Here is a 24,173-nt window from a genome sequence, read left to right on the forward strand (position 1 = left end):
GGAGGCAACAATATACAATGGAGAAAAGACAGTCTCTTCAGTAAGTGGTGTTGGAAAAGCTGGACAGCCACATGTAAATCGCAAAGGTTAGAACACACCCTTTCACCATACACAAAAATAAACCCAAAATGGCTTAAAGATTTAAACATTTTAAGACAGAACACCATAAAATCCTAGAAGAGAATATAGGCAAAACATTCTCTGGCATAAATCATACCAATATTTTCTTATGTTCGTCTTTCAAGGGAAAGACATAAAGGTAAAAATAAACAAATGGGACCTAATCAAACTCATAAGCTTTAATATAGCAAAGGAAACCGTAAACAAAGTGAAAAGACAACCTACAGACTGCAAAATATGCAACCAAAAAGGGCTTAATTTTCAAAATATACAAATAGCACATACAACTCAATAACAAAAAAACAACTCAAGTGAAAAAGGAACAGAAGACCTAAATAGACATTTTTCCAAAGAAGACATACAGATGGCCAATAGACACATGAAAAGATGCTCAGTATCACTTAATTATTAGAGAAATGGAAATCAAAGCTACAATGAGGTATCACCTCAAACCCATCAGAATGGCCATTATTAAAAAGTACAAATAACAGATGCTGGAGAGGGTGTCAAGAAAAGGAAACCCTCCTACATGGGTAGTAGGAAAGTAAATTGATGCACCCAGTATGGAAAACAGTATGGAGATTCCTCAGAAAAATATAAGAGTTGCCATGTGATTTAGTAATCCCACCCCTGGGAGTATGGACAACATTCTAAATTGAAAAGATACCCCAGTATTTATGGCAGCACTATTTACAATAGCCAAGACGTAGCACCCTTATGGCAGATAGTGAAGAGGAACTAAAAAGCCTCTTGATGAAAGTGAAAGTGGAGAGTGAAAAAGTTGGCTTAAAGCTCAACATTCAGAAAACAAAGATCATGGCATCCGGTCCCATCACTTCATGGGAAATAGATGGGGAAACAGTGGAAACAGTGTCAGACTTTATTTTTCTGGGCTCCAAAATCACTACAGATGGTGACTGCAGCCATGAAATTAAAAGACGCTTACTCTTTGGAAGGAAAGTTATGATCAACCTAGATAGCATATTCAAAAGCAGAGACATTGCTTTGCCAACAAAGGTCCGTCTAGTCAAGGCTATGGTTTTTCCAGTGGTCATGTATGGATATGAGAATTGGACTGTGAAGAAAGCTGAGCGCCGAAGTATTGATGATTTTGAACTGTGGTGTTGGAGAAGACTCTTGAGAGTCCCTTGGACTGCAAGGAGATCCAACCAGTCCATTCTGAAGGAGATCAGCCCTGGGATTTCTTTGGAAGGAATGATGCTAAAGATGAAACTCCAGTACTTTGGCCACCTCATGCGAAGAGTTGACTTACTGGAAAAGACTCTGATGCTGGGAGGGATTGAGGGCAAGAGGAGAAGGGGACGACAGAGGATGAGATGGCTGGATGGCATCACTGACTCGATTGATGTGAGTCTGAGTGAACTCCGGGAGTTGGTGATGGACAGGGAGGCCTAGCGTGGTGCAATTCATGGGGTCGCAAAGAGTCGGACAGGATTGAGCAACTGATCTGATCTGAGAAGCAACTTAAATGTCCATTGATAGGTGAATGGATTAAAATGTGGTTTATAGTGGACTACTACTCAGCCATGAAAAAGAATAAAATAATGATATTTGCAACAAAATGGATGGACCTAGAGATGATCATACTAAGTCAGAAAGAAAAAGACAAAGAAAAAGACCATAAGATACCACTTATATATGGAATCTAAAATGTGAAACAAATAAACTTCTATATGAAACAGAAACAGACTCAGAGACATAGAAAACAAAATTATGGTTACCGAAAGGGAAAGGAAGGGGTCAGGGAAAGATAAATTAGAAATTTAGATTAGCAGATACAAACTACTACAACAAGATCCTACTGTATAGCACAGGGAACTGTTATTTCCTTTGATAAACTGTCATGGAAAATAATTTGAAAAGAATAAATATATATGTATATATGCATAACTGAATCACTTTGCTGTATACCAGAAACTAATACAACATTGTGAATCAACTATACTTCAATTTTAAGAAATAATAAATCAATAATACCAGCTCTTACCGCTTTCTTCTATTTGACCTTGCACTGGATATCCTAGCCAGTTCAGTAAAATAATAATAGGCATAAAGGAAGAAATAAAACTCCTTAATTTGCATTTATTATTATATTAAAAATTTTAAGGAGTCAACTGAAAAACGTACTAGAGCTAAAAAGTGAATTAAGCAATGTCTCAAACTCTAGCACCTTGATGAATTGAAGACCATAGGAAAGTCTGGGTAGGGAGAGAAATAGTGGAAAAAAATCTGAGATGGAAATTGAGGGGCTGACATTTTAAAGATGACTAGAATCTTACCACGTAACTGGCAAATATTGGAGAAGTGACATTTGCGGAATCTGTGTTTTTGTCTTTTCTATCCCATAGAATCTCTGAGTACAAGCCTCCGAACAGGAAAAAGTAAGAATCAAGGACCTTCATGTATATCCATAGATCCTGTCTCCCGAGTTATGGAAATTCCTTGGACTCATGCAGCCCTCTCCCCAGCTTTAACCAAGAATGTAAGGAAATACCCAGGCTTTAACCGTGTTTCAGTAGTCCCCATGAAGAAAGCCAGCAAACCAGAGCCAGTCAGCAAAACCATCAAGACACCAGTGACTGGCGAGGATGACATTAGACAACTGGTCCCCACCTTGAAGGCCTCTGAATCCATCCAAGCACCTGTCCGGGAGTCTGCCAGAGAGGCCACCTTCCAATCTTCAGCCATGAAGGCGAATGGAACATTTTCCTCTATAGATGTCTCTCATCCTCAGAAACAAACTGAAAGGCCCCCCAGTACTAAATCTTCTGAGGAATCCCTTCCCGTTTTCACCACATCCAGCCCATCCTCCTTCTCCTAAGCCTGTCTGCAGAGAATTAACCACAACTTGCTCCCTTCTTCCTCTTCTCTGTGCCTGAGGATCATGACAGTGAAGAGGGGTCAGGCAATGAGTGCAGAAGAGCTGCTGAGGCTCTCAGGAAAACCATTCTGGTCTAGCCTTTCTCTAAAGAGTGCATATCAAGGGGAAAAACAAGGGAAAAATAGTTGTAATCTTGGAGCTAGAGCTGGTTGTTCTCTGGATATTAGGTTTTATCTCATCTGTAATGAACATCAGCATGTAAATAAAGGCAACTCTCAGGAACTCAGAAGGTAACTGGTGTATTCTTTGGACCCCTCTGTGATCATTCAGGCTGACAAAGACTAGAGGATAAGTGCCAAAGTGATGCCATCCTGAGAATGAGAGGTGGCATACGTGTGAGTCAGGGGCAAAGATCTCATCCCACACATGCATTCTGTCATCTGGCGTGAAGTGGGGTGCTTTATAATACCTTGTTCACTGATTCCCCAGTGGGGTGATGGGCATAATCCCATACCAACACAATGACTCTAGTTCTTGAGTCATCAGAGCCACAGCCAGTGTCTAAAGCTTTATCAACCTGAAGAATCTGAAAACAGAAATGCCTGGGGTATACCAAGTGAAAGAAGTAGTACAGTGAGAAAAAAATGGAGTATTTTAAAATACATTACTAATCAAACACAGGCATAAGCTCAAGAACCTTGTCTTCTTGACTGACCCTAAGAGTAGGATATTGCTACTCTCAGATAAGATTTAATCTAGTATACATAATCTAGTCAAGATTATTACATCAAGATTATCATGTTATTATCAAGTCAAGATAAATCTAGTTATTTATATGAAAGTGAAAGTGAAAGTGAAGTCACTCAGTCGTGTTGGACTCTTTGTGACCCCATGGACTGTAGCCCACCAGGCTCCTCCATCCATGGGATTCTCCAGGCAAGAATACTGGAGTGGGTTGCCATTTCCTTCTCCAGGGGATCTTCCTGACCCAGGGATTGAACCCAGGTCTCGTGCATTGCAGGCAGATACCGTAACCTCTGAGCCACCAGGGAAGCCCAGTTATTTATATATATAAATAATTGAATAATTATTTAAGATAAAGTGGAAGATCTATCACCAGACAGGAATAATTAATTGTCAAATGAACTCATTCCAACAATAATAGTTCTTGGAATACAGAAAAAAAAAAGTGACATGTTTTGGGATTGGAAGAAGCCTGGGAAGAATTAGAACTGGAATTTGAAGATTGATATGATTTGGAAAAGGAGAGGAACAGAGAGTGCACATTAAGTAGACTAGACATTAGTCAAATAAAATTTTAATAATATTTTTGTTGGTTTTTAAGAAACTTGTAATAAAATATATTTACATAACAAAATTGATTACCATTTTTAAGTATATGACTCAGTGGCATTAAGTATGTTCACATTGTTGTGTTGGAATGGAAACCATGGAACTTTTTCTTTTAGCTTTCTTTTGGTTTCCATTTGCATAGAATGTCTTTTTCCATCTCTTCACTTTCAGGCTGTGAATGTCCTTAAAGTTGAAGAGAATATCTCCTATAGGCAGCATATAGTTAGGTCTTGTTTTTTTATTCATTCAGACACTCTGTGTCTTTTTAGAAAATTTAGTTCAGTTACATTTAAAGCAATTTTTGATAGGTATGTGCTTTTATCATTTATGCTAGGTGTTTTCTGCCTGTTTTTTAATTCTTTCTTCTCTTCGTTTCTTCTCTGTCTTTGTGGTTTGATGATTTTCTGTAGTGGCATGTTTAGATCCCTATCTCTTTATCTTTTGTGTCTAGTACAGGTTTTTGCCTTATGATTACCGTGAGGTTAAATAAAACATATTTTTAACAGTCTATTTTAAGTTGATAGTAATTTAAAATTGAACACTTTAAAGCCAAAGCTCTGTTTTTACTGTACCCCCAGTAAATCTATGTTTTTGATGTCACAATTTACCTATTGTGTATCCATTAACAAATATTGTCGTTATTTTTTACTACTTTTGTCTTTTATCGTTCATACTAGAGATATAAGTGATTAACATATCACCATTACAACATTAGATTATTTTCAGATTTAACCATGTACTTACCTTTACTAGTAAGATTTACGTTTTATATTTTATATATTTTCAACATTTAAAATAATGTAAAATATTTTACATTAAATATTTTATGTATTTTCCTGTTATTAGTTTCTGCCCCCTTTGCTTCAGCCTAAGGAAGTCCCCTTAACAGCTCTTGTAAGGCCAGTCAGGTGGTGTTGAATTCTTTTGTCTTTCAGCTCTTGCTTGTCTGAAAACCCTTTAACTCTCTTTCAATAACAAATCCTCTGATGGGCAGAGTGTTCTTTGTCAGTAGTTTTCCCCCCCAGCACTTTGAATATATTGTGCCACTCCCTTTTAGCCTACAAAGTTTCTGGTGAGAAATCTGCAGATTGCCTTTTGGGGATTCTCTTTTACATAACAAGTTGTTTTCTCTCGCTGATTGTAAGATTCTCTTCTTGTCTTTAATGCTTGATAATTAATTATAGTACATCTTGCTTGGTGTCTCTTTACATTCATCTTATTTGGACCTCTCTGGACTTCCTAGATCTAAATGTCTGTTTCCTTCTCCAGGTTAGGGATGTTTTCAGCTATCATTTTTTCAAAGAAGTTTTGTTTCTTTCACTCTCTCTTTTACTTCTGGAATCTCTACAATGTGCATATTGTTCCTCTTGATATGGGCCAATAAATCCGTTAAACTATTTTCACTATTTTTGATTCTTTTTGTTTCTCTGGTTGGGTAAATTCCACTGTTCCATCTTCAAGTTCATTGATCGTTTCTTCTGGCTCATCAAGTCTGTTGTTGAACCTCTCTATTGAATTTTTCAGTTTAGTTATTGTATTTCTCTACTCTGTGATTTGTTTGGTGCTTTCTTATATTTTGTATTTCTTTGTTAAAATTCTCATTTTATTTATGCCTTGTTCTCCTGGTGATCATCTTTAGGACCATTATTTTGAACTCTTTATCAGATAAATCACTTATCTCCTTTTCATTAAGGTCATGTTCTTTCATTTGGAAGATGTCCCTCCGTTTATTCTTTTCCCTTGGCTCTGTGTTGGTTTCTATGTATTAGATAAAACAGCTACCTCTCCCAGTCTTGAAGGAGTGGTATGGTGTAGGAACTGAACCTTATCCATCAACCCTGCCCTAGCTTACACATTTGTAGTTGGCAAAGATGTCTGCTTGGTTCATAGTGGCCCCAGAAGATGAAAGAGTTCCAAGTACTCTCAGTGTTCCAAAGGGGAGGATCTTAGTCAGCACTTTGATGCAGGCTGATTAGAAGCCAGACCCTCAGGTAACAACTTTTAAAAGTATGCAAATATACCACTTTCAGGGAAAGACTGGGAGATGCATGTTTCTGTCTTTTCCCTTTGCACTGAGCCCTAGAGGGACTGATTGTTGTGAACTATTTCTTTCTTAGCTACCATCCCATTGAACCTATGAACACAAGCCCTACTGGCCACCAGAGCAAGGTTGTGGGATATATCCTCTGGGTGGCAGCCACGAAAGGCTGGGCACTTTATATATGCACAAGCTCTTTTCTTGGAGAAACCTGTGATGTGGGGCAGTGTAGAGGGAAAGAGTAAAGATGGCAATCACTGATCTCCCTGTTATCTGGAGAGGATTACAGGCCCCTCTAGGGGTGATCCAGGTGTGATCACTGACGTAGAGCCAGACGTCCTGGAGTGTGAAGTCAAGTGGGCCTTAGAAAGCATCACTATGAACAAAGCTAGTGGAGGTGATGGAATTCCAGTGGAGCTATTTCAAATCCTGAAAGATGATGCTGTGAAAGTGCCACATTCAATATGCCAGCAAATTGGGAAAACTCAGCAGTGGCCACAGGACTGGAAAAGGGTCAGTTTTCATTCCAATCCCAAAGAAAGGCAATGCCAAAGAATGCTCAAACTACTGCACAATTGCAATCATCTCACATGCTAGTAAAGTAATGCTCAAAATTCTCCAAGCCAGGCTTCAGCAATATGTGAACCGTGAACTTCCTGATGTTCGAGCTGGTTTTAGAAAAGGCAGAGGAACCAGAGATCAAATTGCCAACATCTGCTGGATCATGGAAAAAGCAAGAGAGTTCCAGAAAATCATCTATTTTTGCTTTATTGACTATGCCAAAGCCTTTGACTGTGTGGATCACAATAAACTGGGGGAAATTCCGAAAGAGATGGGAATACTAGACCACCTGACCTGCCTCTTGAGAAATTGGTATGCAGGTCAGGAAGCAACAGTTAGAACTGGACATGGAACAACAGACTGGTTCCAAATAGGAAAAGGAGTATGTTAAGGCTGTATATTGTCACCCTGCTTATTTAACTTATATGCAGAGTACATCATGAGAAACTCTGGACTGGAAGAAACACAAGCTGAAATCAAGATTGCCGGGAGAAATATCAATAACCTCAGATATGCAGATGACACCACCCTTACGGCAGAAAGTGAAGAGGAACTAAAGAGCCTCTTGATGAAAGTGAAAGAGGAGAGTAAAAAAAGTTGGCTTAAAGCTCAACATTCAGAAAACGAAGATCATGGCATCTGGTCTCTTCAGTTCATGGGAAATAGATGGGGAAACAGTGTCAGACTTTATTTTTCTGGGCTCCAAAATCACTGCAGATGGTGACCGCAGCCATGAAATTAAAAGATGCTTACTCCTTGGAAGGAAAGTTATGACCATCCTAGATAGCATATTTAAAAGCAGAGGCATTACTTTGCCAACAAAGATTCGTCTAGTCAAGGCTATGGTTTTTCCTGTGGTCATGTATGCATGTGAGAGTTGAACTGTGAAGAAGGCTGAGTGCCGAAGAATTGATGCTTTGGAACTGTGATGTTGGAGAAGACTCTTGAGAGTCCCTTGGACTGCAAGGAGATCCAACCAGTCCATTCTGAATGATGCTAAAGCTGAAACTCCAGTACTTTGGCCACCTCATGCGAAGAGTTGACTCATTGGAAAAGACTCTGATGCTGGGAGGGATTGGGGGCAGAAGTAGAAGGGGACGACAGAGGATGAGATGGCTGGATGGCATCACTGACTCGATGGATGTGAGTCTGAGTGAACTCCGGGAGTTGGTGATGGACAGGGAGGCCTGGCGTGCTGTGACTCACGGGGTCGCAAAGAGTTGGACACAACTGAGTGACTGAACTGAACTGAACAGGCCCCTCCCGTTCATGGATCACAATCTTATCATGGTGAAGTGGCTTGTGTAACTCAGTGAAGCTAAGAGCCATGATGGGCAGGGCCTCCCAAGGTAGATGGGTCATAGTGAAGAATTCTGACAAAACATGGTCCTCTGGAGGAGGAAATTGCAACCCACTCTAGTATTCTTTCTGTGACAACCCTATGAACTGTATCAAAAGGCAAAACAATGTGACACCAGAAGATGAGTCCCCTACATTGGAAGGTGTCCAAAATGCTACTGGAGAAGAGTGGTGGGCAATTACTAATAGCCCCAGAAAGAATAAAGTGGCTGGGCCAAAGCAGAAAGGACACTCAGTTGTGGATGTAGTGAAAGTAAAGTCTAATGCTATAAGGAACACTGTTGCATAGGACTTGGAATGTTCAGTCCATGAATCACAGTAAATTGGATGTGGCCAAGCAGGAGATGCCAATTGTGAACAATGACATCTTAGGAATCAGTGAGCTAAAATGGACAAGAATGAGCAGCTTTAATTCAGATGACTATTATATCTACTGCTGTGGGCAAGAGTCTTTTAGAAGAAATGGAATATCCCTAACAGTCAACAAAAGAGTTTGAAACAAGGTACTTGGGTGCAGTCTCAAAAGCAATAAGAATGATCTCAGTTCATTTCCAAGGCCAACCATTCAACATCACAGAAATCCAAGTCTATGCCCCAACCTCTGAGGCCAAAGAAGCTGAAGTTGACCAGTTCTATGAAGACCTATAATACCTTCTAAAATAAACACCAAAAAAAAGATGTTCTTTTCATCATAGGGGATTGGAATGCAAAAGTATGAAGTCTAGAGATACCTGGAGTAACAGGTAAGTTTCGCCTTGGAGTACAAAATGAAACAGGGCAAAGGCTAACAGAGTTTTGTCAAGAGAACACACTGGTCATAGTAAACACCCTTTTCCAACAACACAAGAGATGACTCTATGCATGGATATCCTGGATGTTCAATTCTGAAATCAGATTGATTATGTTCTTTGTAGCCATAGATGGAGAAGCTCTATACAGTCAGCAAAAACAAGACATGGAGCTGACTGTGGCTCCGATCATGAGCTCCTTGTTGCAAAATTCCGGCTTAAACTGAAGAAGGTAGGGAAAATCACTAGGCCATTCAAGTATGACCTAAATCAAATACCTTATACAGTGGTGATAATTAATAGATTCAAGGGATTAGATCTGGTAGATGGAGTGCCTGAAGATCTATGGATGGATGTTTGTAACATTGTATAGGAGACAGTGACAAAAATCATCCCAAAGACTAAGAAATGCAAGAAGGCAAAGTGGTTGAGGAGGCTTTACAAGTAGCTGAGGAAAGAAGAGAAGCAAAAGGGAGGGGATATATTAAATTGAATGCAGAGTTCCAGAGAATAGCAAGGAGAGATAAAAGGCCTTCTTAAATGAAGAATGCAAAGAAATAGAGGAAAACAATAGAATGGAAAAAACTAGAGAATCTTCAAGAAAATGGATATATCAAGGCAACATTTCATACAAGGATGGGTATGATAAAGGACATTAAATGGTAAGGACCCAACAGAAGAAGAGATTAAGAAGTGGCGGGAGTACACAGAACTCTACAATAAAAGTCTTAATGACTCTGGATATCCATGATAGTGTGGTCACTCACCTAGAGCCACACATCCTACAGTGTGAAATCAAGTAGGCCTTCGGAAGCATTACTGCAAACAAAGCTAGTGTAGGTGCCAGAATTCCAGTTGATCTATTTAAAATCCTCAAAGATGATTTTATTAAAGTGCAACTGTCAATATGTCAGCAAATTGGGAAAACTCAGCAGTGGCTGCAGCACTCAGTTCAGTCATTCAGTTGTGTCCGACTCTTTGCAACCCCATGGACTGCAGCATGCCAGGCCTCCCTGTCCATCACCAACTCCCGAAGTTTACTCAAACTCATGTCCTAGAGTTGGTGATGCCATCCAACCATCTCATCCTCTATTGTCCCCTTCTCCCAGCTTCAATCTTTCCCAGTGTCAGGGTCTTTTCCAGTGAGTCAGCTCTTCACATCAGGTGGCCAAGGATTTGGAGTTTCAGCTTCAGCATCAGTCCTTCCAATGAATAATCAGGAAAGATTTCCTTTAGGATGGACTGGTTGGATCTCCTTGCAGTCCATGGGACTCTGAAGAGTCTTCTCCAGCACCACAGTTCAAAAGAATCAATTCTCCAGCACTCAGATTTCTTTATAGTCTAGCTCTCACATCCATACATGACTACAGGAAAAACCATAGCTTTGACTAGATGGACCTTTGTTGGCAAAGTGATGTCTCTGCTTTTTAATATGATGTCTAGGTTGGTCATAACTTTTCTTCCAAGGAGGAAGCGTCTTTTCATCTCATGGCTACAGTCACCATCTGCAGTGATTTTCAGTTCAGTTCAGTCGCTCAGTTGAGTCCAACTCTTTGCAACCCCATGAATCGCAGCATGCCAGGCCTCTCTGTCCATCACCATCTCCCAGAGTTCACTCAAACTCATGTCCATCGAGTCAGTGATGCCATCCAGCCATCTCATCCTCTGTCATCCCCTTTTCTTCCTGTCCCCAATCCCTCCCAGCATCAGGGTCTTTTCCAATGAGTCAGCTCTTCGCATGAGGTGGCCAAAGTACTGGAGTTTAAGCTTTAGCATCATTCCTTCCAAAGAAATCCCAGGGCTGATCTCCTTTAGAATGGACTGGTTGGACCTCCTTGCAGTCCAAGGGACTCTTCAGTCTTCTCCAACACCACAGTTCAAAAGCATCAATTCTTTGGTGCTCAGCTTTCTTCACAGTCCAACTCTCGCATCCACACATGACCACTGGAAAAACCATATCCTTGACTAGATGGACCTTGTTGTCAAAGTAATGTCTCTGCTTTTGAATATGCTATCTAGGTTGGTCATAACTTTTCTTCCAAGGAGGAAGCGTCTTTTAATTTCATGGATGCAGTCACCATCTGCAGTGATTTTGGAGCCCAGAAAAATAAAGTCTGACACTGTTTCCACTGTTTCCCCATCTATTTCCCATGAAGTGATGGGACCAGATGCCATGATCTTTGTTTTCTGAATGTGGAGCTTTAAGCCAACTTTTTCACTCTCCTCTTTCACTTTTATCAAGAGGCTTTTTAGTTCTCTTCATGTTCTGCCATAAGGGTGATGTCATCTGCATATCTGAGGTTATTGATATTTCTTCCGGCAATCTTGATTCCAGCTTGTGCTTCTTCCAGCCCAGTGTTTCTCATGATGTGCTCTGCATATAAGTTAAATAAGCAGAGTGACAATATACAGCCTTGATGTACTCCTTTTCCTATTTGGAACCAGTCTGTTGTTCCATGCCCAGTTCTAACTGTTGCTTCCTGACCTGCATATAGGTTTCTCAAGAGGCCGGTCAGGTGGTCTGGTATTCCCATCTCTTTCAGAATTTCCAACAGTTTATTGTGATCCACACAGTCAAAGGCTTTGGCGTAATCAATAAAGCAGAAATAGATGTTTTTCTGGAACTCTCTTGCTTTTTTGATGATCCAGTGGATGTTGGCAATTTGATCTCTGGTTCCTCAGCCTTTTCTAAACCCAGCTTGAACATCTGGAAAATCATGGTTCACGTATTTCCGAAGCCTGGCTTGGAGATTTTTGAGCATTACTTTACTAGCGTGTGAGATGAGTGCAATTGTGCAGTAGTTTGAGCATTCTTTGGCATTGCCTTTCTTTGGGATTGGGATGAAAACTGACCTTTTCCAGTCCCGTGGCCACTGCTGAGTTTTCCCAATTTGCTGGCATATTGAGTGCAGCAGTTTCACAGCAGCATCTTTCAGGATTTGAAATAGCTCCACTGGAATTCCATCACCTCCACTAGCTTTGTTCATAGTGATGCTTTCTAAGGCCCACTTGACTTTCACATTCCAGGATGTCTGGCTCTAGGTCAGTGATCACAACATTGTGATTATCTGGGTCATGAAGATCTTTTTTGTACAGTTCTTCTGTATATTCTTGCCATCTCTTCTTAATATCTCCTGCTTCTGTTAGGTCCATACCATTTCTGTCCTTTATTGAGCTCATCTTTGCATGAAATGCTCCCTTGGTATCTCTAATTTTCTTGAAGAGATCTCTAGTCTTTCCCATTCTGTTGTTTTCCTCTGTTTCTTTGCGTTGATCACTGAAGGCGGCTTTCTTATCTCTTCTTGCTATTCTTTGGAACTCTGCATTCAGATACTTATATCTTTCCTTTTCTCCTTTGCTTTGTGCTTCTCTTCTTTTCACAGCTATTTGTAAGGCCTCCCCAGACAGCCATTTTGCTTTTTTGCATTTCTTTTCCATGGGGATGGTCTGGATCCCTGTCTCCTGTACAATGTCACGAACCTCCGTCCATAGTTCATCAGGCACTCTATCTATCAGATCTAGGCCCTTAAATCTGTTTCTCACTTCCACTGTACAATCATAAGGGATTTGATTTAGTTCATACCTGAATGGTCTAGTGGTTTTCTGTACTTTCTTCAATTTAAGTCTGAATTTGGCAATAAAGAGTTCATGATCTGAGCCACAGTCAGCTCCTGGTCTTGTTTTTGCTAACTGTATAGAGCTTCTCCATCTTTGGCTGCATCTTTTTGGCTGTAGTTCATCCTTTAATAGTCTCTTCAAGAAGAGCTCATGCATTTATGGTCAATTAATCTACAACAGAGGAGGCAAACATGTACATAATGGTGAGAAGATAGTGCATTCAATATGTGGTGCTGGGAAAACTGGGCAGTCACATTTAAACAGTGAAATTAGAACATTACCTCACACTATGTACAAAAATAAACTCAACATATTTTAAAGACCTAAGTGTAGGACGTGACACCGTAAAGCTCCTAGAAGAGAACCTGACATAAATCATAGCGATATTTTCTTTGATCAGTCTCCTCAGACAAAAGAAATAAAAACAAAGGAATGGGACCTAGTCAAACTTAAAAGCTCTTGCACAGCAAAGGAAAACATCAGTAACAAAAAGACAACCTAAAGAATGGGAGAAAATACATGCAGATGATGTGACTGACAAAGGATTAATATCCAAAGTATACAGATAGCTCATACAACTCAGTATAAAAAATCCAGTTAAAAAATGGGCAGAAGATCTAAGTAGACATTTTTCCAAAAAGGACATACAGAAGGCTAACAGGCACATGAAAAGATGCTCAACATCACTAATTGTTAAGAAAATGCAAATCAAAACCACAATGAGAAATCACCTCACACTGGTCAGAGTGGCTGTCATCAAAAAGTCTACATATAACAAATGTTGGAGAGATAGAGATACCATATGATCAGCAGGTCCACTCCTGGGTGTATATCTGGAAAAAAAAATAGTTAAAAAAGATATATGCAACCCCAGTGTTCTTAATAGCATTATTTATAATAGACAAAGCGTGGAAGCAACCCAGTGTCCATTAACAAATGGTTAAGAAGATGTGGGATATATGTGTGTGTATGTGTATATTACTAAGCCATAAATGAGAATGAATTATTGCCATTTCTGGCAATGTGGATACACCTAGAGGATATTATGCTTAGTGAAATGTCAGACAGAGAAGATAAATATTGAATAACTTATACATGGAATCTAAAAAAAAAAATAGTACAAATGAATCTGTATACAAAACAGAAACAGACTCACAGACATAGAAAACAAGCTTATGATTACCGAAGGGACGGGAAGAGGGGAGGGGCAAATTAGAGGTGTGGGATTAACAGGTACAAACAAGTCCTACAAAGTATGTTCTCTGACCATATGGAATTAAAGTAGAAACTAATAAAGATATATGGAAAATCCTCAATATTTGGAAACTAACATACTTCTAAATAACCCACAGGACAAAGAAGGACAAACATTACCTGTTTGCCAGCAACAAGGATTTACTGTTTAGCACAGATGAATTATACCCCAAATCTTATAATAACACTTAATGAAATATAATCTGCAAAAACACTGAATCAGTACGCTGTACCTGAGACTAATGCAACAGTGTAAATCAGCTGTACTTCAGTAGAAAGCTATCATTTCTCCACTGAATTACCTTTGTACGTTTATGAAAAATGATTTCTTTATTTATTTGTGGGTCTGCTTCTAGACTCTCGATTTCTGTTTTATTCATGTTTATATTTATGCCAATATCATATTACCTAGATTACTGTAGCTTTATAGCAAGTCTTAAAATCAGGTAATGTTTGCCCTTCTTTGTCCTGGGGATTATTTAGAAGTATGTTAGTTTCCAAATATTGAGGATTTTTCCAGGTGTCTTTATTACCTTCTACTCTAATTCTGTATGGTCAGAGAACATACTTTGTATGACTTAATCCTTTTAAATTTATTATCACAATTTGAGGCCCAGAATATGTTCTATCTTGGTAAGTTTTCCATGTGCATATGAAAAGAATATGTCTTCTCTTATTATTGGGTAGACTGTTCTATAAATGTCAATTAGATAAAGTTGGTTAATGGTGTTTTTCAAGTCTTCTATATCTTACTGATTTTGGTTCAGTTATTGAGAATGAAGTATTTAAATCTTTAAGTGTAATTGTAGTTTTGTTTATTTCTCTTTTCTGTCCTATTTGTGTCTGCTTTAAGTGTTTTGAAACTCATAGTTGCATAAATATTTAGAATTGTAATCTTCTTGATAAGATAATCTTTTTATTTGATTATGAAATTACTTCCTTTATTCCTGGTAGTATTTCTTTGCTCTGAATTACTCGGTGTAGTATTAACAGCAACTTCATCTTTCTTTTCAGTAGAGTTAATATGGTATATCTTTTTCTATCTTTTTACTTTTAATCTATATGTATTTTTATATCTAAAGTGAGTATCCTATAGACAGTATTGTGGGCTTACCTCTTTAGGTTATCATGTTTTTCATGATTTTAAACTATTATTATAAACTCTTAATTTAAATAAGTTTTTTTGTGTGTGTTTTATCCATTTAAAAAATTGTCTTGAGTATGAAGTAGGTCTGAATTCTCTAGCTATTACCAGTTTTTTTTTTTTTAAATCAGTAAATTAGTTAAAAAAAAATTAACAAGCACCTAGTATGTGATAGATATTTTTCTGGTAATGGAAGTATAGTGGCAAGGAAATCAAAGTCCTTTCCCTCAAGAATCTTAACAGTCTAGTGGCAAAATGTGTTCATTTTTTCTATATGAGCTGATTTGGAAGCAATTATAATAAAACACACACACACACACACACACACACACACATATATAATCTTTAAGCTAATGTTAGTCCCTTCTTTCTGAGAGCTTCCTTGGTAAGCCTCACCCTCATATAATGGACTTTTTTGTGCCAGGCAGAATTGAAGGGCCTGATATAAGCTTGCCCAAAATCTTAGGGGAGGAAGCTCAGAAGAATGAGCCTGGGGAGATGGGAATGATTGTAACATTTAATAGGTAACTATGAGTTCACCATATAAAAAACATAGATTGGGGTATTGTGACATTGAGGAATATGTGCTTATGTCTTTTCTGTCTTCTACAGACATTGAGGAAACAGCCTCTAACATGGAAAAAGGGTCATTGGAAACCCTTGGACTCTTGCCATCTTCCAGCCAGCCTAGATCAAAAGAACCCTCAGCTACCCAAGCTCCTTCTGTATCACAGCAGCCCCCGGGGAGGAAGCTGTCACATCATCAGGATCCTCCTAAGAGAAACATGCTACCAGGGGTTGCCAAGAACATCAGATCACCAGTGTCCCCCAAGGGGAATATCAAACCACCCATGTCTCCCAAGGAGAAAATCAACCCAGCAGTGTCCACCAAGGGGGGCATCAAACCACCAGTGCACCCCAAGGGGGTGGTTAAACCACCAGCACCCCCCAAGATGGAAGCCAGACCCCTAGCATCCCCCAAGAGAGAGATCAAAGCACCAGTGCCCCTCAAGGGGAAGGCCAAACCACCAGTGTTCTCCAAAGGGCAGGTTTAATCGCCAGAGGCCACAAGAGTGGGGGGGAGGGAAATCATAGCACCAGCATCCCCCAAGAAGACCATCAAACCAAGTTCGTACCTAAGTGATCATCAGACAGACACCTCCCCCACAACTTAAACATAATGACCCCCTACCACAAAGAGTCTAGACCCACAGAACCCACCAAAGACACCCCAGCCCTGAAATTCAACCCTGAGACCCCTATTGTTGAATCCTCCTCTGAGGAATCCTTTTATATAGTACATTCCTCCTCTACTAGTGTGTCATCATTCTCGTACAGGATGTTCTTGGAGGAAATTGAGCCACAGTCACTTTCTCCATCCTTTTTGTACCTCAGGGTGACTTGATGGTAGAGAAAGGTCAAGAAAGGAGTTCAGGAGAGCTAGGGAGACTCTCACAAAAACCATTCTGGTCTAGCCTTTCTATAAAGAATGCATTTCAAGGGGATGAGCAAACGGAAAATACTTGTTATCCTGGAGCTGGAGCTGGTTTCTCTCTGGGTATCACAGGATTTGTCTCATCCTAACCCTTCATACCATTCCCCACTAAGGAGTGGCTGTGGTGAACATCAGCATGTAAATAAAGGCAACCTCTCAGGAACTCAGAAGGTAATTGATACAATCTTTGGGGCCCTCTGTGGTCACTTAGGCTGACAAAGTCAAGGGAGAAGTGCCAGAGTGATGCCATCCAGAGTCAGAGAAGGAGAGGTGGCATGGGCATGAGCGGGGCAAAGATCTCACCCCACTCACACATCCTGTCGTATAGTGTGCATGGGGTGCTTCCTTATAGCTTGTTGTTAGCTGATTCCCCAAGGGGATGATGCACTTAATCCCATGTCCACCCAGTGACCTTTGACCATCAAGGGAAACTAGAATTGAGAACCCAGTGTTAGAAGCAGTGAGTTGCATCCCACCGTGTGACCATCACCTACTCCCCCTCCTTCTCTGGACCTCATATTCCCATGTATATGCTGATGTGCAGGGTGTTGCCTCTGTTCTAGTTGGAGATCTTGGTGAGGGGGTGAGTGGTCAGGATGTCCTGTGGGAGCAGTGGGAGTCTGAAGCTGAACAGCTGGACTGTCTGGCCTCACTGTCCTCAGCTCCAGCCCAGAGACACTACCTGCATGAAAGACTTGGGCCCTCAGATGGGGAAAGGAGCCAGAGGGTAGAGTCCAGGTGTGCCACGGAGCTGCTGTGTGAGGCAGGCTGTGGTTGGGACCAGCTAGTGGGATAGCCAAGGAAGCCCAGGAGGCTGTCGGTGTATGGGGCTGGAATTGGAATTTTAAGAGCCTCAAGAAATGGAAACTGTTGTCCCAAATAAGATGATTCAGTGGAATTGGAAGAGGGATACAAGAAGACATAGTCTTGGGGAACACAGAGTCTGGGCTGGGTAGAGAAGCAGCCCAGGGAAGTGCCTGAGAGAAAGACCAAGGAAGATGTGAGGAAAACCAGGTAAGTGGGCCCATGGGGTGAAGGGGAAGTTGGAGGTCATGCCCTCTTTACCAGCAGCCCCAGTTGTGCCCTCCTGTGTCAGTGGTAGGGCCCTTTGGTAGGAACTGCTCAGGCCCACACATCTGAGCATCAGTTACCCCAGCACAGACTGCCACCCTGACTAAAGTGAACAAAGAGCATTTTGGAGGGAGGAAGTGGGTGGTAGCATCTGATGATGCTGAAAGACCAAGCACTAAAGAGTTGAATGGATTTAGGACTTGGTAACTAAAGTAAGGACTTTGTAACTCAGAGAGCAGTTTTGATGAAGAGATGAGAGGTAAGGAAGTAGACACAGCAAACATAGACAACCTCTCAAGACGTGTGGCCAGCAGGGTGGATGAAATGAGGATGGTGGTGGCTGACAGAGTCTCATGGAGCCTGGGTTTGGGGACCTTTGTTAGAAATACAGACAGAAAAGCCTACCCCTGCCTATTCTTCCCTGTCACTGCTCACCATGGTTCTGGGATCGATGAGGCTGATCGCGTACTTGTTGATGGCAATTAAGAGGATCTTCCCTGTATACGAGACAGCAAAGGAGACACTGATGTATAGAACAGTCTTTTGGACTCTGTGGGAGAGGGAGAGGGTGGGATGATTTGGGACAATGGCATTGAAATATGTATAATATCATATATGAAATGAGTTGCCAGTCCAGGTTCGATGCACGATACTGGATGCTTGGGGCTGGTGCGCTGGGATGACCCAGAGGGATGGTATGGGGAGGGAGGAGGGAGGAGGGTTCAGGATGGGGAACACATGTATGCCTGTGGTGGGTTCATTTTGATATAATCTGGCAAAACTGATACAATATTGTAAAGTTAAAAAATTAAAAAAAAAAAAAAAAAAAGGATCTTCCCAGGTGGTGCTAGTGATAAAGAACCCGCCTGCCAATGCAGGAGACAGATGCGGGTTTGACCCCTGGGTTGGAAAGATCCCCTGAAGGAGATCATGGCAACCCATTCTAGTATTCTTGTCTGGAGAATCCCATGGATGGCAGAGCCTGGCGGGCTATGGTCCATAGGATTGCAAAGAGTTGGACACGACTGAGCAACTTAGCATGCATGCACAGAAGTTTGGCTCTGTAGTTTGCTAGTAAAAAAAGAAAAAAAAAAAAAATCCAGAACCCTTAGATGGGGAACCCAGAGCAGCAAATGTTCTGTACGTTTGGGGCAGGAATGAAGCTGCCCCAATTGGGCTTGAATTTGCTTTTCCTGCCACAACCTCATGGTTTCTGCCTCTGCTGGGTCCTCAGAACTATGCCAGATCCCTTCATGGGTCCCCAACAAACCTGGAATCAATTTCATCCCTTCTGTCCTTGTCTTTAGAAGTCTCTCACCTTTAAAAGGCCTCCCTGAGCCCTGTACCTGCCTCCAGGTGTGCTTGCCTACCTCTCTTGCACGCAGCCAGGCTTCTCAAAGGGCCTTGTCCTAGGTGTGCAACAAGGCCACCCGTCCTCTCCATCCTGACCTCCGGCCCCTCGCGCCAGTCTCTTCTCCATTCTCCTGCCCCTCAGATCCTGTCAGAGTGGGCTCAGGCCCCATAATCCCTGTTCAAAATCCTCCAGTGCTGGGCATTGCCTGCAGGAAGAAACCTACCAGCCTCGCCTGCTCACCAACCTGCCTCTCACCAGTCTGCTCGCTTCACACCTCATGCCCGTCCACACTCAACCACTTGTACTTCCTGCCCAGGCCTGAGCTCACATCTCTGGGTCTTTGCTCAGGCCAAGCTGTTTGCCAGGAACACTCCCCCCAGGGTCTTTCTGGAAAGCTCAGGTGTTCCCTCTCCCAGGAAGCCTCAGCCTTCACAATCTGTTTGGGCCTTGCATCAGCTATTCTTTATTTTAGTATCTGACATTTCCTAATCATTAACACTTGAGCCAGCCCTTTGAGACTCAGGGGAAGCCTGTGGGAGACTTAAAAAAAAGGACAAGGACACAGCGACTTGCCCATGGTTTTAAGAGGAGAGTCTGGGAGAATTTAGATAAGGGATGAGTGGAGTTTGGAAGGTGAGGAGGGTGTTCCATGTAACCTTCCACAGGAAGGATTTTAGGATGTTTTTGTGTGCTTGTGATTGTAATCTTACAGTGGTATTTCTGAATCTCTCAGTTCAGTTCAGTTCAGTTGCTCGGTCATGTCCATGTGACTTCATGGACTGAATGAAGCACGCCAGGCTTCCCTGTCCATCACCAACTCCAGGAGCCTACTCAAACTCATGTCCAGCGTGTCAGTGATGCCATTCAACTATTTAATCCTCTGTCGTCCCCTTCTCCTCCCGCCTTCAATCTTTCCCTGCATCAGGGTCTTTTCCAGTGATTCAGTTCTTTGCATCAGGTAGCCAGAGTATCAGAGTTTCAGCTTCAGCATCAGTCCTTCCAATGAATATTCAGGACTGATTTCCTTTAGGATGAACTGGTTGGATCTCCTTGCAGTCCAAGGGACTCTCAAGAGTCTTCTCCAACACCACAGTTCAAAAGCATCAATTCTTCAGCACTCAGCTTTCTTTATGGTCCAACTCTCACACCCATACATGACTACTGGGAAAACCATAGCTTTGACTAGACTGACCTTTATTGGTAAAGTAATGTCTCTGCTTTTTAATGTGCTGTCTAGGTTGGTCATAGCTTTTCTTCCAAGGAGCAAGCGTCTTTTAAATTCATGGCTGCAGTCACCATCTGTAGTGATTTTGGAGCCCCCCAAAATAAAGCCTCTCACTGTTTCCACTGATTCCTCATCTATTTGCCATGAAGTGGATGGGACTGGATGCCAATATCTTAGTTTTCTGAATGTTGAGTTTTAAACCAACTTTTTTACTCTCCTCTTTCACTTTCATTAAGAGGCTCTTTAGTTCTTTGCCTTCTGTCATAAAGGTGGTGTCATCTGCGTATCTGAGGTTATTGATATTTCTCCTGGAAATCATGATTCCAGCTTGTGCCTCATCCAGTCCAGCATTGCTCATGATGTACTCTGCATATAAGTTAAAAAGCAGAGTGACAATACACAGCCTTTGACATACTCCTTTCCTGATTTGGAACCAGTTGTTCCATGCCCAGTTCTAACTGTTGCTTCCTGACTTGCATACAGATTTCTCAGAAGACAGGTTAGGTGGTCTGGTATTCCAGTCTTTTTCAGAATTTTCCACAGTTTGTGGTGATCCACACAGTCAAAGCCTTTGGCAAAGTCAGTAAAGCAAAAGTAGATGTTTTTCCAGAACTCTCTTGCTTTTTCAGTGATCCAGTGGATGTTGACAATTTGATCTCTGGTTCCTCTGCCTTTTCTAAATCCAGCTTGAACATCTGAAAGTTCACCGTTCACCTGCTGTTGAAGCCTGGCTTAGAGAATTTTGAGCATTACTTTACTAGTGTGTGAGATGAGTGCAATTGTGCGGTAGTTTGAGCATTCTTGGCATTGCCTTTCTTAGGGATTGGAATGAAAACTGACCTTTTCCAGTCCTGTGGCGACTGCTGACTTTTCCAGGTTTGCTGGCATATTGAGTGCAGCACTTTCACAGCATCATCTTTCAGGATTTGAAGTAGCTCAACTGGAATTCCATTACCTCCACTAGCTTTGTTCATAGTGATGATTCCTTAGGCCCATTTGACTTTTCATTCCAGGATATCTGGCTCTAGGTGAGTGATCACACTATTGTGGTTATCTCAGTCATGAAGATCTTTTTTGTATAGTTCTTCTGTGTATTCTTGCTATCTCTTCTTAATATCTTCTGCTTCTGCTAGGTCCATACAATTTTTATCCTTTATTGTGCTCATCTTTGCATGAAATATTCCCTTGGTATCTCTGATTTTCTTGAAGAGATCTCTAGTCTTTCCCATTCTATTGTTTTTCCCTGTTTCTTTGCATTGATCACTGAGGAAGGCTTTCTGTCTCTCCTTGCTATTGTTTGGAACTCTGCATTCAAATGGGTATATTTCCTTTTCTCCTTTGCCTTTAGCTTCTCTTCTTTTATCAGCTATTTTTAAGGTCTCACCAGATAACCATTTTGCCTTTTTGCATTTCTTTTTCTTGGTGATGGTCTTGATCACTGCCTCCTGTTCAATGCCACAAACCTTCTCCATAGTTCTTTAGGCACTCTATCACATCTAATCCCTTGATTCTATTTGTCACTTCCACTGTGTAATCGTAAGGGATTTGATTTAGGTTCTACCTGCATAGTCTTGTCGTTTTCCCTACTTTCTTCAATTTAGGTCTGAATTTGGCAATAAGGAGTTCATGATCTGAGCCACAGTCAGCTCCCGGTCTTGTTTTTGTGAACTGTATAGAGCTTCTTCATTTTTGGCAGCAAAGAATATAATCAGTCTGATTTCAGTGTTGGCCATCTGGTGATGTCCATGTGTAGAGTTTTCTCTTGTGTTGTTGGAAGAGGGTGTTTACTATGACCAGCATGTTCTCTTGGCAAAACTCTGTTAGCCTTTGACTTGCTTCGTTTTGTAGTCCAAGGCCAAATTTACCTGTTACTCCAGCTAGCTCTTGACTTCCTACTTTTGCATGCCAGTCCCCTATAATGAAAAGGACATCTTTTTTGGGTGTTAGTTCCAGAAAGCCTTGTAGGTCTTCATAGAAACATTCAACTTCAGCTTCTGCAGCATTACTGGTCAGGGCATAGACTTGGATTACTGTGATATTGAATGGTTTACCTTGGAAATGAACAGAGATCATTCGGTTGTTTATGAGGTTGCATCAAGTACTGCATTTTGGACTCTTTTGTTGACTATGATGGCTATTCCATTTCTTCTAAGGAATTCTTGCCCACAGTGTAGTTATAATGGTCATCTGAGTTAAATTCACCCATTCCAGTCCATTTTAGTTCACCAATTCCTAAAATGTTGATGTTCACTCTTGCCATCTCCTATTTGACCACTTCCAATTTGCCTTGATTCATGGACCTAACATTCCAGGTTCTTATGCAATATTACTCTTTACAGCATCAGACTTTACTTCCATCACCCGTCACATCCACAACTGGGTGTTGTTTTTGCTTTGGTTCCATCTTTCATTCTTTCTGTAGTTATTTCTCCACTCTTCTCCAGTAGCATATGGGGCACCTACTGACCTGGGGAGTTCATCTTCAGTGTCATGCCATTTTGCCTTTTTATACTGTTCATAGGGTTCTCAAGGCAAGAATAATGAAATGGTTTGCCATTCCTTCTCCAGTGGACCACGTTTTGTCAGAACTGCCTGCATGACCTGCCTGTCTTGGGTGGCCCTACATGGCATGGCTCATAGTTTCATTGAGCTAGAGAAGGCTGTGGTCCATGTGATCTGATTGGTTAGTTTTCTGTGACTGTGGTTTTCATTCTGTCTGCCCTCTGAATGATAAGGATAGATCAGTTTTAAAACTGCCTTCCTTTTTTTTTTTTTTTCCAAGCTGAAACACAGTTGACATAGAATATTGTTAGTTTTAGGTATGCTACATAGTTATTTGACATTTTCATACATTATGAAATTATCACCATGAGAAGTCTAGTAGCCATCTGTCCTCATACAGTATTATTGACCATATTCTTTATCCCCCTAGCTTGTACACTTGATAAATGGACCTCTTATTCCCCTTTACCTATTTCCTTCACCTTCCCACCCACCTCCACTCTGGCAATGGCCAGTTTATTCTCTGTGCTTGTGAGTCCTTTTTGTTTTATTTTTTTGTTAGCTTTGTTTTTCAGTTTCTACAAATAAATGATATCACATGGTATTTATCTTTCTTTGTCTGACATTTCATTTAGCAGTTGTTGCAAATGGCAAGATTTCATTCTTTCTTATGGCTTAAATATCCCATTGTGTATTTATACCACATCTTTGTTATCCATTCATCTGTTGGTGAACACTCAGCTTGCTTCCAAAAATTGGTTATTGTAAATAAGGCTGCAGTGAGCATTGGGGTGCACGTATCTCTTCCAATTAGTGTTTCAGTTTTCTTCAGGTAAATAATCAGGAGTGAATTTGCTGGGTCATGTGATAGTTTGATTTTTAATTTTTTGAGGAAACTTGAAAATGGCAACCCACTCCAGTACTCTTGCCTGGAAAATCCCATGGTCCGAGGAGCCTGGTAGGCTACAGTCCATGGGGTCGCAAAGAGTCGGACACTACTGAGCGACTTCATTTCACTTCACTTTATACCACTTTTAGTAATGGCTGTATGAATTTATATTTTTGTCAGCAGGACATGAGAGTTCCATTTTCTCTACATCTTTGCCAACACTTGTTATTTGTTTTTTTGTAATAGCCATTCTGGTAAGTGTGAGGTAATATACACATACATACATACATATTAATATAATCATTTTAACTTGATAAGCCCTTAAGTTTGAACACATTTCAATCACCCTGTGTATGTACTCCCACTCCCCTCCTTTAATGTTTTTGATATATTTTACAGTTTTTCTTTTGTTTGTATACCCCTTAATTACTTGTGAATGTAGATGATTTTACTGCTTTTGTCTTTTTACCTTCATACTAGGTTTATAAGGTATTGATCTACTCATTTTACTGGGTGCTTGCCTTTTCCAGTAAGATTTTTCCTTTCATGTTTTCATGTAT

At 40.9% G+C, this 24,173-nt stretch overlaps 1 protein-coding gene across 14 annotated transcripts in view; it reads left to right on the top strand.

Annotated features, from left to right (window-relative positions):
- LOC102407046 (glycerophosphodiester phosphodiesterase domain-containing protein 4) overlaps positions 1 to 16,735 on the top strand; it is a 182,428-nt gene extending 165,693 nt beyond the window's left edge. For 8 of the 14 annotated variants that reach the window (XM_045165804.1, XM_044943449.2, XM_044943451.2 and 5 more), the window contains one exon: positions 2,490 to 3,240. In XM_045165804.1, the coding sequence (XP_045021739.1) occupies positions 2,490 to 2,962 (473 nt within the window). In that variant the 3' untranslated portion in view covers positions 2,963 to 3,240. Of the gene's footprint in view, positions 1 to 2,489; positions 3,241 to 15,689 lie in introns of those variants that run through there. The other 6 variants (XM_044943450.2, XM_045165807.1, XM_045165808.1 and 3 more) reach the window with 4 other exon arrangements.
- The last annotated feature ends 7,438 nt before the right edge of the window (positions 16,736 to 24,173 follow it).

This window comes from Bubalus bubalis, chromosome 5 (genome assembly GCF_019923935.1).
Source record: "Bubalus bubalis isolate 160015118507 breed Murrah chromosome 5, NDDB_SH_1, whole genome shotgun sequence".
NCBI lineage: Eukaryota > Metazoa > Chordata > Mammalia > Artiodactyla > Bovidae > Bubalus > Bubalus bubalis.